The sequence below is a fragment of the Triticum aestivum genome, chromosome 7B, assembly GCF_018294505.1.
Source record: "Triticum aestivum cultivar Chinese Spring chromosome 7B, IWGSC CS RefSeq v2.1, whole genome shotgun sequence".
NCBI classification, from domain to species: domain Eukaryota; kingdom Viridiplantae; phylum Streptophyta; class Magnoliopsida; order Poales; family Poaceae; genus Triticum; species Triticum aestivum.
The window spans coordinates 470,323,417-470,336,666 of record NC_057813.1 but is presented as its reverse complement, the minus strand read 5'-3'; the positions used below and the strand labels follow the sequence as shown (position 1 = coordinate 470,336,666).

General features: G+C 42.8%; 1 protein-coding gene across 2 annotated transcripts; it reads right to left on the bottom strand.

The window, feature by feature from the left end:
- Window positions 1-6,952: 6,952 nt before the first annotated feature.
- On the bottom strand, window positions 6,953-12,320 carry LOC123160406 (uncharacterized). Of its 2 annotated transcripts, XR_006480169.1 has the most exons (5): window positions 12,221-12,320; window positions 9,778-12,118; window positions 8,581-8,749; window positions 7,521-7,613; window positions 6,953-7,350 (listed from the first exon to the last, which is right to left on the bottom strand). XR_006480169.1 is itself a non-coding variant. In XM_044578227.1 (4 exons), the coding sequence occupies exons 2-4, from the start codon at window positions 8,722-8,724 to the stop codon at window positions 6,985-6,987; spliced, it is 603 nt and encodes a 200-aa protein (XP_044434162.1). In that variant the 5' UTR covers window positions 8,725-8,749; window positions 9,778-10,492; the 3' UTR covers window positions 6,953-6,984. The 2 variants fall into 2 exon arrangements, 1 of the variants encoding a protein (XP_044434162.1); XM_044578227.1 differs by lacking the exon at window positions 12,221-12,320 and having other exon boundaries at window positions 9,778-10,492.
- Window positions 12,321-13,250: the final 930 nt, after the last annotated feature.

The window sequence follows — 13,250 nt, the reverse complement described above, 5'->3', positions numbered from 1 at the left end:
CAATCATACCAACAGAGAATGTTGGGTTTTTAAACAGGCCGTCAAGTTAAATGCTGAGAACAAGGAGAAGGGGTCCCAAAGCAAGGACGATGATGAGGAGCCCTGGCCACGAACACAGGGGGACAGAAGAATTCCCCCCCCCCCCCAAGTTAAAATGGTGAACAAGATATACGCTACCCATACCCCGAAGAGGGAGCGCAAGCGCGCGCTAAGGGACGTCTACGCGATAGAGCCAGTCGCCCCAAATTTCAACCCATGGTCATCTTGCCCGATCACCTTTGATCGCAGGGATCATCCGACCAGTATCCGTCATGACGGTTCGGCCGCACTGGTCCTCGACCCAATCATTGATGGCTTCCATCTTACGCGAGTCCTCATGGACGGCGGCAGTAGCCTGAACCTGCTCTATCAGGATACAGTGTGCAAAATGGGTATTGATCCCTCAAGGATCAAGCCCACCGAAACCACCTTTAAAGGTGTCATACCAGGTGTAGAGGCCTGCTGTACGGGCTCAATCACGCTGGAAGTGGTCTTCGGATCCCCGGACAATTTCCAAAGGGAAGAATTGATCTTCGATATCGTGCCCTTCCGTAGTGGCTATCACGCACTGCTCAGATGAACCACATTCGCTCGATTCAATGCGGTGGCGCACTACGCTTATCTCAAGCTCAAGATGCCCAGACCATGCGGTGTCATAACATTCAATGGAAACACAGAACGCTCCCTCCGTACTGAGGAGCACACCGCTGCCCTTGCAGCAGAAGTACAGAGCAGCCTTTTTAGGAAGAACATCAATTTGGCGGCCAAGCTCCCGGACACTGTCAAGCGAGTCCGGACTACTCTGCAGCAGGACATTCCAGCTCGTCAAGAGCTTGACTAGCAACTCGGCCTCCGTCCCAATTCCAATGAAACGACAACATTCGTACTGCGTGTACATAACTAAGCACTTAAAATACCATGGGCATAGACGGAGGCACAGCTAGATCGTGGTCCTTAGTACAGCTCAACCGCTCCTGGACCCGCATACTTCTACTTTTTCTTTTTCTTTTCAGGTCTCTTTTCTTTCCCAGGTCCTTCCTGGTGACCTAATCAACGGACCTATAGAGGGATGGATACACCAAGACAGCAAGAAGCATTGACGTATGGGAGAATTTCCAGGTGGTTTCTTTAAACGATCACTATACCTATTTTTGAGGACCCACACACTGCTCTCCCTTGGTCGTGGCATGTTAAATAACCCTGTTGCTTATAGAATTACTTGTACAACATACGCTTTGACGTATTAATCATACTACAATGGAAAAAATAGTTTGCGGCCCAGTCTTTACAACATTAGCCTATTACTTCATTTTTTTCCTTCTCTTGATATTTTTATCAAACTGCACCCTTACACTCTGGTATGCCTTAATTCGCCAGGGGCTTTATTACGCTCCATAATACGGCAACAAAGTCCGAACACTTTTTTACAGTATAGTTCGGCACTCCGAACTTACAACATTATATGCATCGGCTCCGAATCATGTCTTTGGTCAATAGTTGGGTTGCCCGGCTCCTGTGCTTGCTACCTTACATTCCGCTATATCGGCTAGGGTAGTGAAGGGAGAACTACTGCGACTGTGGCCTGGTTCATCCGGATGAGCACCTAAGTAGAGGAAGCCGAAAACTGACTGTCATGATGCGGCGTGAGCCGGTCAGCTGTTCGAGAGGTTAACAAATCTTTAGCGATTTTTCTGCATTGTTCGATGAATCGGTTTTTATCCGATCAGGTGTTTACAGCATCCCAAGTTTGGACTTACGAACACTAGGGGCTGGGCCTGAATTTCTATTATCGAACTCCTATGGCTAAGTGAGTGTGATAAAGCCACATAGTCCGATTGCCTTGTTCATTGCGCTAAAAACCTCCTTTAAGGACCAAACTTTGGAGTAAAGAGTGTTTAGATTTATCCCGAACACCCCTGTATTATCTACGTGGGGGCGGAAGCCGATGACTGGCCAACTCTCAGATTTAACAATACGGCCGCACATGAGGTAAAATTTTAAATAACAAGCATTATATTACATAATGATCTTGTTTCACAATAGAGGACAGGATAACATGAATGTATTCATGGAAAGATTACATCCATAGCGCATTGCTCGGCCACTGATACGTCTCCAACGTATCTATAATTTTTGATTGTTCCATGCTATTATATTACCCGTTTTGGATGTTTATGGGCTTTACTCTACATTTTTATATCATTTTTGGGACTAACCTACTAACCGGAGGCCCAGCCCAAATTGCTGTTTTTTTGCCTATTTCAGTGTTTCGAAGAAAAGGAATATCAAACGGAGTCCAAACGGAATGAAACCTTCAGGAGCGATCTTTTTTGGAACAAATGTGATCCAGAGGACTTGGAGTGGAAGTCAAGAAACAAGGGAGGCGGCCACGAGGGTGCCCGGTGCACCCCCTACAGGTGGGCACGCTCCCACCCTCGTGGGCCCATCGAGCGTCCACCGACCTACTTCTTCCTCCTACATATACCCATGTACCCCGAAAACATCAAAAGCGACCACAAAAACTATTTCCACCGCCGTAACCTTCTGTATCCGCGAGATCCCATCTTGGAGCCTTCGCGGCGCTCTGCCGGAGGGGGAATCGACCACGGAGGGCCTCTACATCATCTCCAAGGCGTCTCCGATGAGTTGCGAGTAGTTTACCACAGACCTTCGGGTCCATAGTTATTAGCTAGATGGCTTCTTCTCTCTCTTTGAATCTCAATACAAAGTTCTCCTCGATCTTCTTGGAGATCTATTCGATGTAACTCTTTTTGCGGTGTGTTTGTCGAGATCTGATGAATTGTGGGTTTATGATCAAGTTTATCTATGAGAAATATTTGAATCTGCTCTGAATTCTTTTACGTGTGATTAAGTTATCTTTTCAAGTCTCTTTGAATTATCAGTTTGGTTTGGCCTACTAGATTGATCTTTCTTGCAATGGGAGAAGTGCTTAGCTTTGGGTTCAATCTTGTAGTGTCCTTTCCCAGTGAAAGCAGGGGCACCAAGGCACGCATTGTATTGTTGCCATCGAGGATAAAAAGATGGGGTTTATATCATATTGCGTGAGTTTATCCCTCTACATCATGTCATCTTTCTTAATGCGTTACTCTGTTCTTTATGAACTTAATACTCTAGATGCGTGCTGGATAGCGGTCGATGTGTGGAGTAATAGTAGTAGATGTAGGCAGGAGTCAGTCTAATTGTCACGGACGTGATGCCTATATACATGACCATGCCTAGATAATCTCATAATTATTCACTTTTCTATCAATTGCTCGACAGTAATTTGTTCACCCACCATAATACTTATGCTATCTTGAGAGAATCCACTAGTGAAACCTATGGCCCCCGGGTCTATCTCTTATCATATAAGCTTTAATCTACTGTTATTTGCATCTTTACTTTTCCAATCTATATCATAAAATACCAAAAATATATTTATCTTATCAAATTATCTCTATCAGATCTCACTTTCGCAAGTGGCCTTGAAGGGATTGACAACCCCTTTATTGCGTTGGTTGCGAGTTCTTGTTTGTTTGTGTAGGTGCGTGGGACTTTTGAGGAGCCTCCTACTGGATTGATACCTTGGTTCTCAAAAACCGAGGGAAATACTTACGCTACTGTTTCTGCATCACCCTTTCCTCTTCAAGGAAAACCAACGCAAGCTCAAGACATAGCAAGAAGGATTTCTAGTGCTGTTGCCGGGGAGGTCTACGCTCAAGTCAAGACATACCAAGTACCCATCACAAACTCATCTCCCTTGCACTTACATTATTTGCCATTTGCCTCTCGTTTTCCTCTCCCTCACTTCATCCTTGCCGTTTTATTCGCCCTCTCTTTCCCAATCTCCTCTCTCTTTCGCTTGCCTTTTTGTTTGCTTGTGTGGTGGATTAGTTGTCGCGATGGCACAAGATAATAACAATTGTGTGACTTTTCCAATACCAATAATAATGATTTCCTTAGTACTCCGATTGCTCCTCTTAATGAGGTTGAGTCCTGTGAAATCAATGCTGCTTTGCTGAATCTTGTTATGAAAGATCAATTCCCCGGCCTTCCTAGTGAAGATGCCGCTACCCATCTAAACAACTTTGTTGATTTGTGTGATATGCAAAAGAAGAAAGATACGGATAATGATATTGTTAAACTGAAATTATTTCCATTTTCACTTAGAGATCGTGCTAAAGTTTAGTTTTCATCTTTGCCTAAGAACAGTATTGATTCATGGAATAAGTGCAAAGATGCTTTTATCTCGAAGTATTTTCCTCCTGCTAAGATCATCTCTCTTAGGAATGATATTATGAATTTTAAACAACTTGATCATGAGCATGTTGCCCAATCTTGGGAAAGAATGAAATGGATGATTCACAATTGCCCTACTCATGGTTTGAATTTATGGATGATCATACAAATTTTTTATGCCGGATTGAATTTTGCTTCTAGAAATCTTTTAGATTCGGCCGCGGGAGGTACTTTTATGGAAATCACCTTAGGAGAAGCTACTAAACTCCTTGATAATATTATGGCTAATTATTCTCAATGGCACACTGAAAGATCTACTAGTAAAAAGTGCTTGCTATAGAAGAAATTAATGTTTTGAGTGGAAAGATGGATGAACTTATGAAATTGTTTGCTACTGACAGTGCTCCTATGGATCCCAATGATATGCCTTTGTTTACTTTGATTGAGAATACTAATGAATCTATGGATGTGAATTTTGTTGGTAGGAATAATTTTGGTAACAATGCTTATAGAGGAAACTTTAGTCCTAGACCGTTCCCTAGTAATTCCTCTAATAATTATGGAAATTCCTACAATAATAATTATGGTAATTTTAATAAGATGCCCTCTGATTTTTAGAATAGTGTTAAATAATTTATGATCTCTCAACAGAATTTCAATGCTTTGCTTGAAAAAAAATTGCTTAAAGTTGATGATTTGGCTAGGAACGTTGGTATACTTTAGCTTGATGTTGATTCTTTGAAACTTAGATCTACTTCTCCTAAGCATGATATCAATGAGTCTCTCAAAGCAATGAGAGTGTCCATTGACGAGTGCAAGGAAAGAACCGCTAGATTGCGCGCTAAGAAAGATTGCTTTGTAAAGGCGTGTTCTTCTAGTTTCCATGAAAATAATGATGAAGATCTAAAAATTATTGATGTGACCCCTATTAACTCTTTGTTTTGCAATATGAATCTTAATAATGATGGAACTGGAGATGAGTCAACTTTAGTTAAAAGGCGTCCCACTTATTCGGAGTTCTTAGATCTTGATGCTAAATTTGGTAAAAGTGGGATTGAAGAGGTCAAGACTTTAAATAGCATTGAACCCACTATCTTGGATTTCAAGGAATTTAATCTATCTATCTTCTGTACCTATACTAATTTCCGACTTCCTAGAAATCCCCACGTTAATCAATAATTAGGAGCCATTAATCTTGTGGGACCGAATTATTACGGTGTAGATCAATCCATATAATTATATATTATATATTATATATTATATTATATATATACTAATACTTACTTACTAATACTAATTTCTGACTTCCTAGAAATTCCCACATTAATCAGTAATTATGAGCCATTAATCTGGTGGGACCGAATTATTACGGTGTAGATCAATCCATATGATTATATCATTATGTCTCGGTTCTCTGTCTAAAAAAAAACATTCTCGGTTGTATAGACTAGCCGCCATCAAGTTCAAAAAAAATAGACCAGCCGCCATGTATAGAGATCCATCTATGACCATTGGATAAAAAATTCCTGAAGTCCTCTCTTTATATCCTTCCTTCTCCCCGAAATCATGGTTGGCCCAGCTGAAAAAAGGGAACCGTCCTTTCTTTTATCTCCTTCCTCACCTTATATCTTCTTCTTTTTATCTCCTTCCTTCCTCTCACGAAACCCATCTTCTCTGCCACTACCTCCTGGTAGGGTAGGAGTTTTGATCTCGCTGCCATCCCATTCTCTAACCCTCCAATTGATCCATGTTCCCTTGGCTCAAGGAGGATTTGTTGCCTCTGCGTCCCTATGGCCTCTCCTCATTCTAGGGTCTGTGTGCCTTCGACGCAATTGTAGCAATGGCAGATCAGATTAAGACTGGGAGCCTAGGGGAATATTGCATCAATGAACCGATGGCCATCAAACACCCATGGATGAGTGAGACGGTCAATTAAATCAACCCATGTCGCATGCCCTAGCTGCAGGCCGTTGCAACTTGCTGATATCAAGACTTGGCCTGATAAAGCAACATGACCAGAGGACTAGCTCTAGACATCATGGGCATGGAGGCAGCATGGGATTGTTCAAGGCAGTGCCATTCAACGACCAGGAAAATCTGGACCTTTTATACACACATGTTCAGGTATGCAACCATATATTATACACAATATAGTAATTTTGACTGTGCACTACAGATATGTGTCAGGTTGCTCCACGGAAGGTACACTATATATAGTATACATAACAGGTAGGTTTTTCTCGCCACACAGAAAAAAGGTGTTCCTGGACATGAGCAGCATGGAGGCATATACCTCCTAATCCTTCTCATGGCACCAACCAGCCTTGCTGCCTCCCGGAGTAGTATAGGAATTCCATTGCTACTTATGTCCTATTGGCCTATATATACATGTACTATATTGCATCAACCCATCCGAAATACAGTGAAAAAGAAGGCACCAGACATCGAATCAACCTTCATAACGTGTGTGTTTTATATGCTTGCAGCAGGCGATAATTGATTAGGACGTGACTCGAGTACAACTCGGCAGATTTGACTGTGATCATGCTCTTGGCGAAAACTAATTGTCTACGAGCGAAAATTGGGTCTACGCCAATGACTGAATTTTTATTGCTAATGTTTATTTTTGCATGCTTCAGCTTTTTTGCACAGTATCTGCACGGCAGTCGTTAGATTTGACATTTGAAAGTCATTGTGATCAATGTATTAATAATGGACACCCACAATCGTGTGCTCGACCAACTGGATATTTGTTTTACCAGGACATATGCCCGTGCGTTGCAACGGGAAGGATGAATTGACGTGCATCTGCAAGCACAACACCTCGTGCTTCGGTACGAAGAAAACCCTAATTGCTTCCTCCTTCAAAACGCTCACCAACGATTCATGATCTATCTGATTATCTAATTCAGGCACAATTGATTCAAAACATTCAGAAACTGGATTAGATGTTGACATAGTTGGTGACATTGGTGATGTCTCCAAAACACCTGATTCAGAAATTTTTGCTTTTTTTGAAGGTCGGTTATCGAAATCCTCTCGAATGTTCATTTCGGTGATGTCATCTGTTTTCTGCAGTTACAACATAAAAAAAAACTGCTTTAGAAAACCCACCTAGGGTATATATAAAGGTAGATGCAGTTGTTAATTGCTGAACTAAATTGACTTGCTCTAGTTAACAACAACAAATGTTCACAGCAGCAACATATATCAAAATATGCAATTCGAATGGGGAAACTTACAGTGTGCATGTTGCTATCATCAAGTGTTACTGGTGGCATGTCCGAGAGCCGAATCTCCTTGGCCTCCACCTGAGTTCTATCAGTCTTTGGGATCTGCAAGTGCACACACATAAGTTAATAATCTTTTAATACATGTGCTCTCAAGGATTGAATCATGCATTTGAATGGCAGAGATGTTCTATTCAACAAGGCTTCAGGAGAGTTTGATTTTTCAAAAAAAAAACATTGTAAAGATGATATTTTAGGTGCCTAATGTATCTACCGTCTTTAACATAAGGAAGGGGAAGATCACAAAGACTTGTTTGTGGCGAGCTTGGCACTATGATCAGCCTAGGGTGGTCTGCTCATGGTGGTTCTCGATCTCGAGCAGAATCATTTACTCTAGCTTCAGCAGATATTTACTTTACCTTGAGCAATCATTATCCAAAGACACATCTTATACTTTCAAAGAGGACTAAATAAACAGGACTCAAGGGTGGTTGAATAGTAAGATGACTCAATCACTGAAAAGTATAATATTGAAGACTGAGATGAAACGTTTTCACTAAAGGCTGAAGAAAGATGACTTAAAAGAAAATGAATGGAGAAGAAAAGAGTCAAGAACGACACCCAGGAATAAAAACCACTGAGTGAGATCAATAGTGTGCAACTATTGCCCAAAACTAAGCTGGCAACTACCACTGAAACAACTGACATGACTGAAGAAACTGAGGATTGTCGACGACGCCTCACAAGCACCATAAAACAACTACTGTAAGAAGGAACACAGGAACCACAAGTTCAGCAAACTTTCCAGCCTCGACATGATTTCTATTGTATTGTCTCAGCCCATGATCTCTAGTGTACACCACAAGTTCAGCAATTTCTGAACACACAAAAGCTTGAGGGACAGGCACCACAAGTTCAGCAAACTTTCCAGCCTCGACATGATTTCTATTGTATTGTCTCAGCCCATGATCTCTAGTGTACACCACAAATTCAGCAATTTCTGAACAGACAAAAACTTGAGGGAAGTGGCAACAACAGGGTTGTTTTTGAGGGAGGTAGAAGCATCACATACCTCTGTTGTAGCCACCGTTGGACTCACAGTGCTTCTCTGGACCAAGAATTCCGGCGAACATGGTGTCGGTTCGTCCGGCGTACTCAAAGGCGAACTCGGTGCCTGTTCCTCCGGCGCACTCAAAGGCGACATGATGCTGAGCATGGTGTTATGACTGGCAAATCCTTACCTATCATTATCAAGCAAAAAATCATCCAAAGCACAATCAAATTGTTGTCATAAAACAGTGCAGGATGGTAAGTTCACAAATGCACCAGCTCAGTCCCAAATAAGCATTGCAGTTTTCCTCAAATTAGGGATCAGAGGTAGTAACACAACAGCACAAACAGACCAAATTATATATTACTACACTGTAATAGAGCGACAACCAAAAATCATAGTCATGCATCAGCAAATAGCATACAACTCAGGCCCAAATAAGCATTGCAGTTTTGCTCAAATTAGGGATCAGAGGTAGTAACACAGCAACACGAACCGACTAAATTATATATTACTACACTGTAATAGAGCGACAACCAAAAATCATAGTTAGGCATCAGCAAATAGCATACGAATCAGGCCAACATAAGCATTGAAGTTTTTCTCAAATTGGGGATCAGAGGTAGTAACATAGTAACACAGGCATCAGCAAATAGCATACAAATTTCTCCAATAGTTCAATCCATGAAACCCAGATAAGAAACTTGATCAAAGGAACAAAGGAACAAAGGAACAAGCTGGTCAAGTATTTCACATCTTTCACAAGAGAAACGTGATTTGCTTGATTGCTCATTGAATCTGCAGTTGTTAAATATCTGAATGTAGCATCTAAAGGTCCAACACAAGTAGAAGGACGGATTCATCAAAACTGTTGTTTCTGAATGTAGGTGTGGAGCGAGGAGCTCCTAAGTCTCTAGAACTCTCTCCATAACCCTGCTCTCAATTTCTGTTTTTTTTGTATTGATACATGTACAGTCGATATTAGTCTGCTCATAATCAGTCAATCACTTTGTCACTTTTGCTGAGACTTCTAGCAAGGGCACATAAACACACCAATATTCACAGCATGATCAAAAACAGATTGAGCAGCTATTAATACGGCAACATTATACGGCAGGAAATATAACTACGACTTGCAAGATCACATAGTAGCAGTTGAATTGCAACATTATACGACAGGAAACAGGAGAAGCAAGGGAAGAATTATCTGTATCATACCCCAAGCGACGGTGCAATGCTCGCTGGTGGCGCTGGCCTGGTTCTGGATTCCGGCAGAGAACAAGTCAATATATAGCATCGAACTACAAATCCGGGTCGGTACTGTTTCTTTGTTTGAGAAGGACACGGGAGCAGGAGTTTCACAAGGACACGGAGGCGGAACGGGCATCCCGCTCGCTCGTTCTCGACAAACAGAGCAACGACAGCAAGGGCGAGGAGGCGAGCAGAGGTTGGGCACGGGCGGAGGTGCGAGCGGTGGAGTCCAGGCACGCAGCAGCGGGAGACGAAGCAGACGACGACGGGGATGAGGAGGCCTCGGGCATGGGATCAGCGGCCATGGCGCTCCTGTAGAGAAGAAACCAGGGAGGGAGTTGAGCAGGGGGAACCGGAGGGAGAGGTGAGAAAGGAGTGGGGCGGGCTGCTGGTGGTGCTGCTGCTGGCCACCGGCGGAAGCGAGCTTCGGCTCGAGGAGTCGAGGAGGCGGCGAGGCAGAGCACAGGCAGCGACGACACGCAGTTGCGGGCGCGACGCGGACGACGGGAGGCGGGATCCGGCGGTGGGTAGCGGGCTGCGTGCGGCGGCGCGGCTTGCGGGCGGCGGGGCGGCTCGAGGAGCTCGCGGGCGCGGGCGCCGTCGCCGTCACCATAGCCATCGCCAGAGAAATGGATAAGACTACGAGGCTAGCGGATGCAAATCAAATGAGTACAGGGTTTTCTTTGCAAAATTGTAACGTTATATGCAGACTAACTAAAACAAGGACTGCGGGTTAATTTCATGTAAACCGAGGGACTTTTATGCAAAATCACGCTCGACGACGGCGGAAACCCAATTCGCTTTATTATTAAGGTAAAGATAGGAAAACTGCCCATGCGTTGCAACGGAAGACACACTATCATGGCAGTGAAACCAGCAATTGAAGAAAAATAAAAATGATCATGTGTGTTTTGGCGACATGAAAATGCTAACATTGTTGCCTAAGATTATACTTAGGATCTGCCTCGGTTGTGTCGTGAAGCCAAACCGTCCAACACCATGTGGCAGCCTCGGTTTGCGTGTGGCTTACAAGCATTGTCGGCCTAGGAGAGCACACAACGGTGTGAGGAGGGCCTCCTTGTCGAGGCCCAGCCGCGTGAGCATCTAGTCTAGGGCATCCTCCTTCACCACATCAAGACCTGTGGGCAGCCGAGGGCTCCACGATCTACTCCCTCCGTTTCTAAATATATTTCTTTCTAGAGATTTCAATATAGACTACATATGGATGTATGTAGATATATTTTACAGTGTAGATTCACTCATTTTGCCCTGTATGTAGTTTTTATTGGAATATCTAAAAAACACTTATATTTAAAAACGGAGGGAGTAGTAGATAGTAAATGTATTTAAAGAATTTCAACATATCATGACATATGATGCTATTAGCAAAAATTCAGTGAGCCAATGTACGCATATGTATATTGAGCATTTTGCATAATTTCAACTATTCTACATGTCGTTACTGATCACCCTTTTTTTTTGCTTTGATTCTACACAGTTCTATAAAAATTAATTTGGTTTCCTATACATAATTTTATAGAGTTCAAATCGAGTAGCACTTTTCTCCCAAATTGCTTTTAATTTTCACATTAATCCTAAACAAAATTAATTTGAAGCATTAAGAGAAAAACTTCCCCAAACTCACATCGGTAAACAAATTAAATTTAGATCAGGTAAAGCAAAGTTTAATCTGTGCGTAAAACATAGCAAAATAAAAGAATAAATAGACCAAGCCCATGCATCATCTTTCTGCTTACCTCGTCGATGACTGCAAGAAACTACTTTTCTCTTGTTTCATTGTGAGAGCAGATCGTATTCATCTTATTTGTTGCTGCCAAAACTATTATTTTAACTATTTTCCTTGCATGACTGGTGCATTATGTATATTCTTTTCAGACGCAGAGCAATCACAATCATCAGCATGAACAAACTCGCTACAACCTCGACTGTTTGTTTAAATAGGTCGTCCCTTGATCTTGGTGGAGAACAAATTCGCCTGCAATCTAGTCATAATTTTGCTGGGAAACACATGCACGTGTGCTTGCATTCCAATTAATCTTCATCATGCTTTCCAATTAATCTTCGTCCAATTGATCTCGACGATCTGGATGAAGACGCGGTGGCATCCCATCAGTTCACGAGAAGGACGACGCGGACGTCTGCCATGTGGAGAAGACCACTGATGAGAGCTGGGCATCTCTGTAGCCACCGCCGCCGCCGCCATCGACCTGAGTGCCATGAGCCCTCGGATCTGTGGTAAATAGTAGCTGCACCTGGACGGGGCTTTGCGCTTTGCGGCGGCGTCAATCTGAATTGTATACAAAATTTACAAATAGGATCAGATAAAAAGATCATCTCTGCTCTTTTGAAATCAGAATCCAACACAGCAAAAGTGCGCAAGGACACAGACATGGCCACATGCCAATGCAACGTCCTGCCAATTAGCACCAAACAACTGAAATCAACAACACAACACGCATGGTTAGGAGGTTACGAGGTGGCCGGATGGCAAAATTGATGAACTGCTCGATAATGGTGTCACCGATGTGCAGCTACAGCTCGCAGCCTGAATAACTCCCAAGGCCCAAGCTCCACCACACTGAATCCCACCCCGCCCACCCATGAGAAACAATCGGAGCCCAGAACAACCACTTGCAAAAATCTCATCTTAATTTACATACGGGCAGCATGCAGGCCGTGCATGTAAACGTTTCGCATGCACCTGGATCGATTCAACGTCATCTTAATTTGCATCGCCGGAGCTACCTTTAATTTCGCCTGAGATCTGGGGTCTGTAACTCCCACGATTTATTCCTTTCCGTATACCCTCTTTATTCCTTTCTTTGCTGGCTCATATATCGGAATATATTTCCTCTTTTATAACTTTCCTTCCTGTCCCGTTGATTCTTCAGGAGGCTTATTGACTTCAAATCATAAACGTATATAAGTTGATCTAACGTAGTATGATGAAGCGAGGTGGGACTATTTCATTACGGGGCAAATCATCTTTTCGGCATAACCATGATGTAGCTCAATTGGACTTGGGGTTTGCGTTTCCATCTCTGGTTGGGAGTTCGATTCACTCCAGCGGCTATTTTTGCCTACTTACGTCGGACGGATCAGATGAGCTGAGGCCCAGGCGGATTGGGCCCAATGCAACGTACGTGCAGGATGCGTAAAATTACGAATATAGATTATTACCACCTCAAGCATGATGTTTTCTTCACTTCTTCTGATTCTATTTCTTGCTTATATACTGGAGTGCATGCATAAATATCATGTGCAAAAAGTTTGAATTATTTGCTTCTAGCTTGTATGTACGTAAAGCGGATGGCTCTCTGTGAACTGTTTCACAGGGATGTGCATTGACTAATTACCACCTCAATAAGAGATGGCTCTAAACTCAATTTTGGTTTATATGTTTACCACAGTACCACTAA

What these genes read in the sequence shown, in the direction of transcription:
- LOC123160406 (XM_044578227.1), bottom strand. Translation starts at nt 8,724, where the DNA reads ATGCTCAGCATCATGTCGCCTTTGAGTGCGCCGGAGGAACAGGCACCG. An exon ending in CAACGGTGGCTACAACAGAG is followed by an intron (nt 7,614 to 8,580) that starts GTATGTGATGCT and finishes GTGCACTTGCAG; the next exon opens with ATCCCAAAGACTGATAGAAC. An exon ending in ATGATAGCAACATGCACACT is followed by an intron (nt 7,351 to 7,520) that starts GTAAGTTTCCCC and finishes TTGTAACTGCAG; the next exon opens with AAAACAGATGACATCACCGA.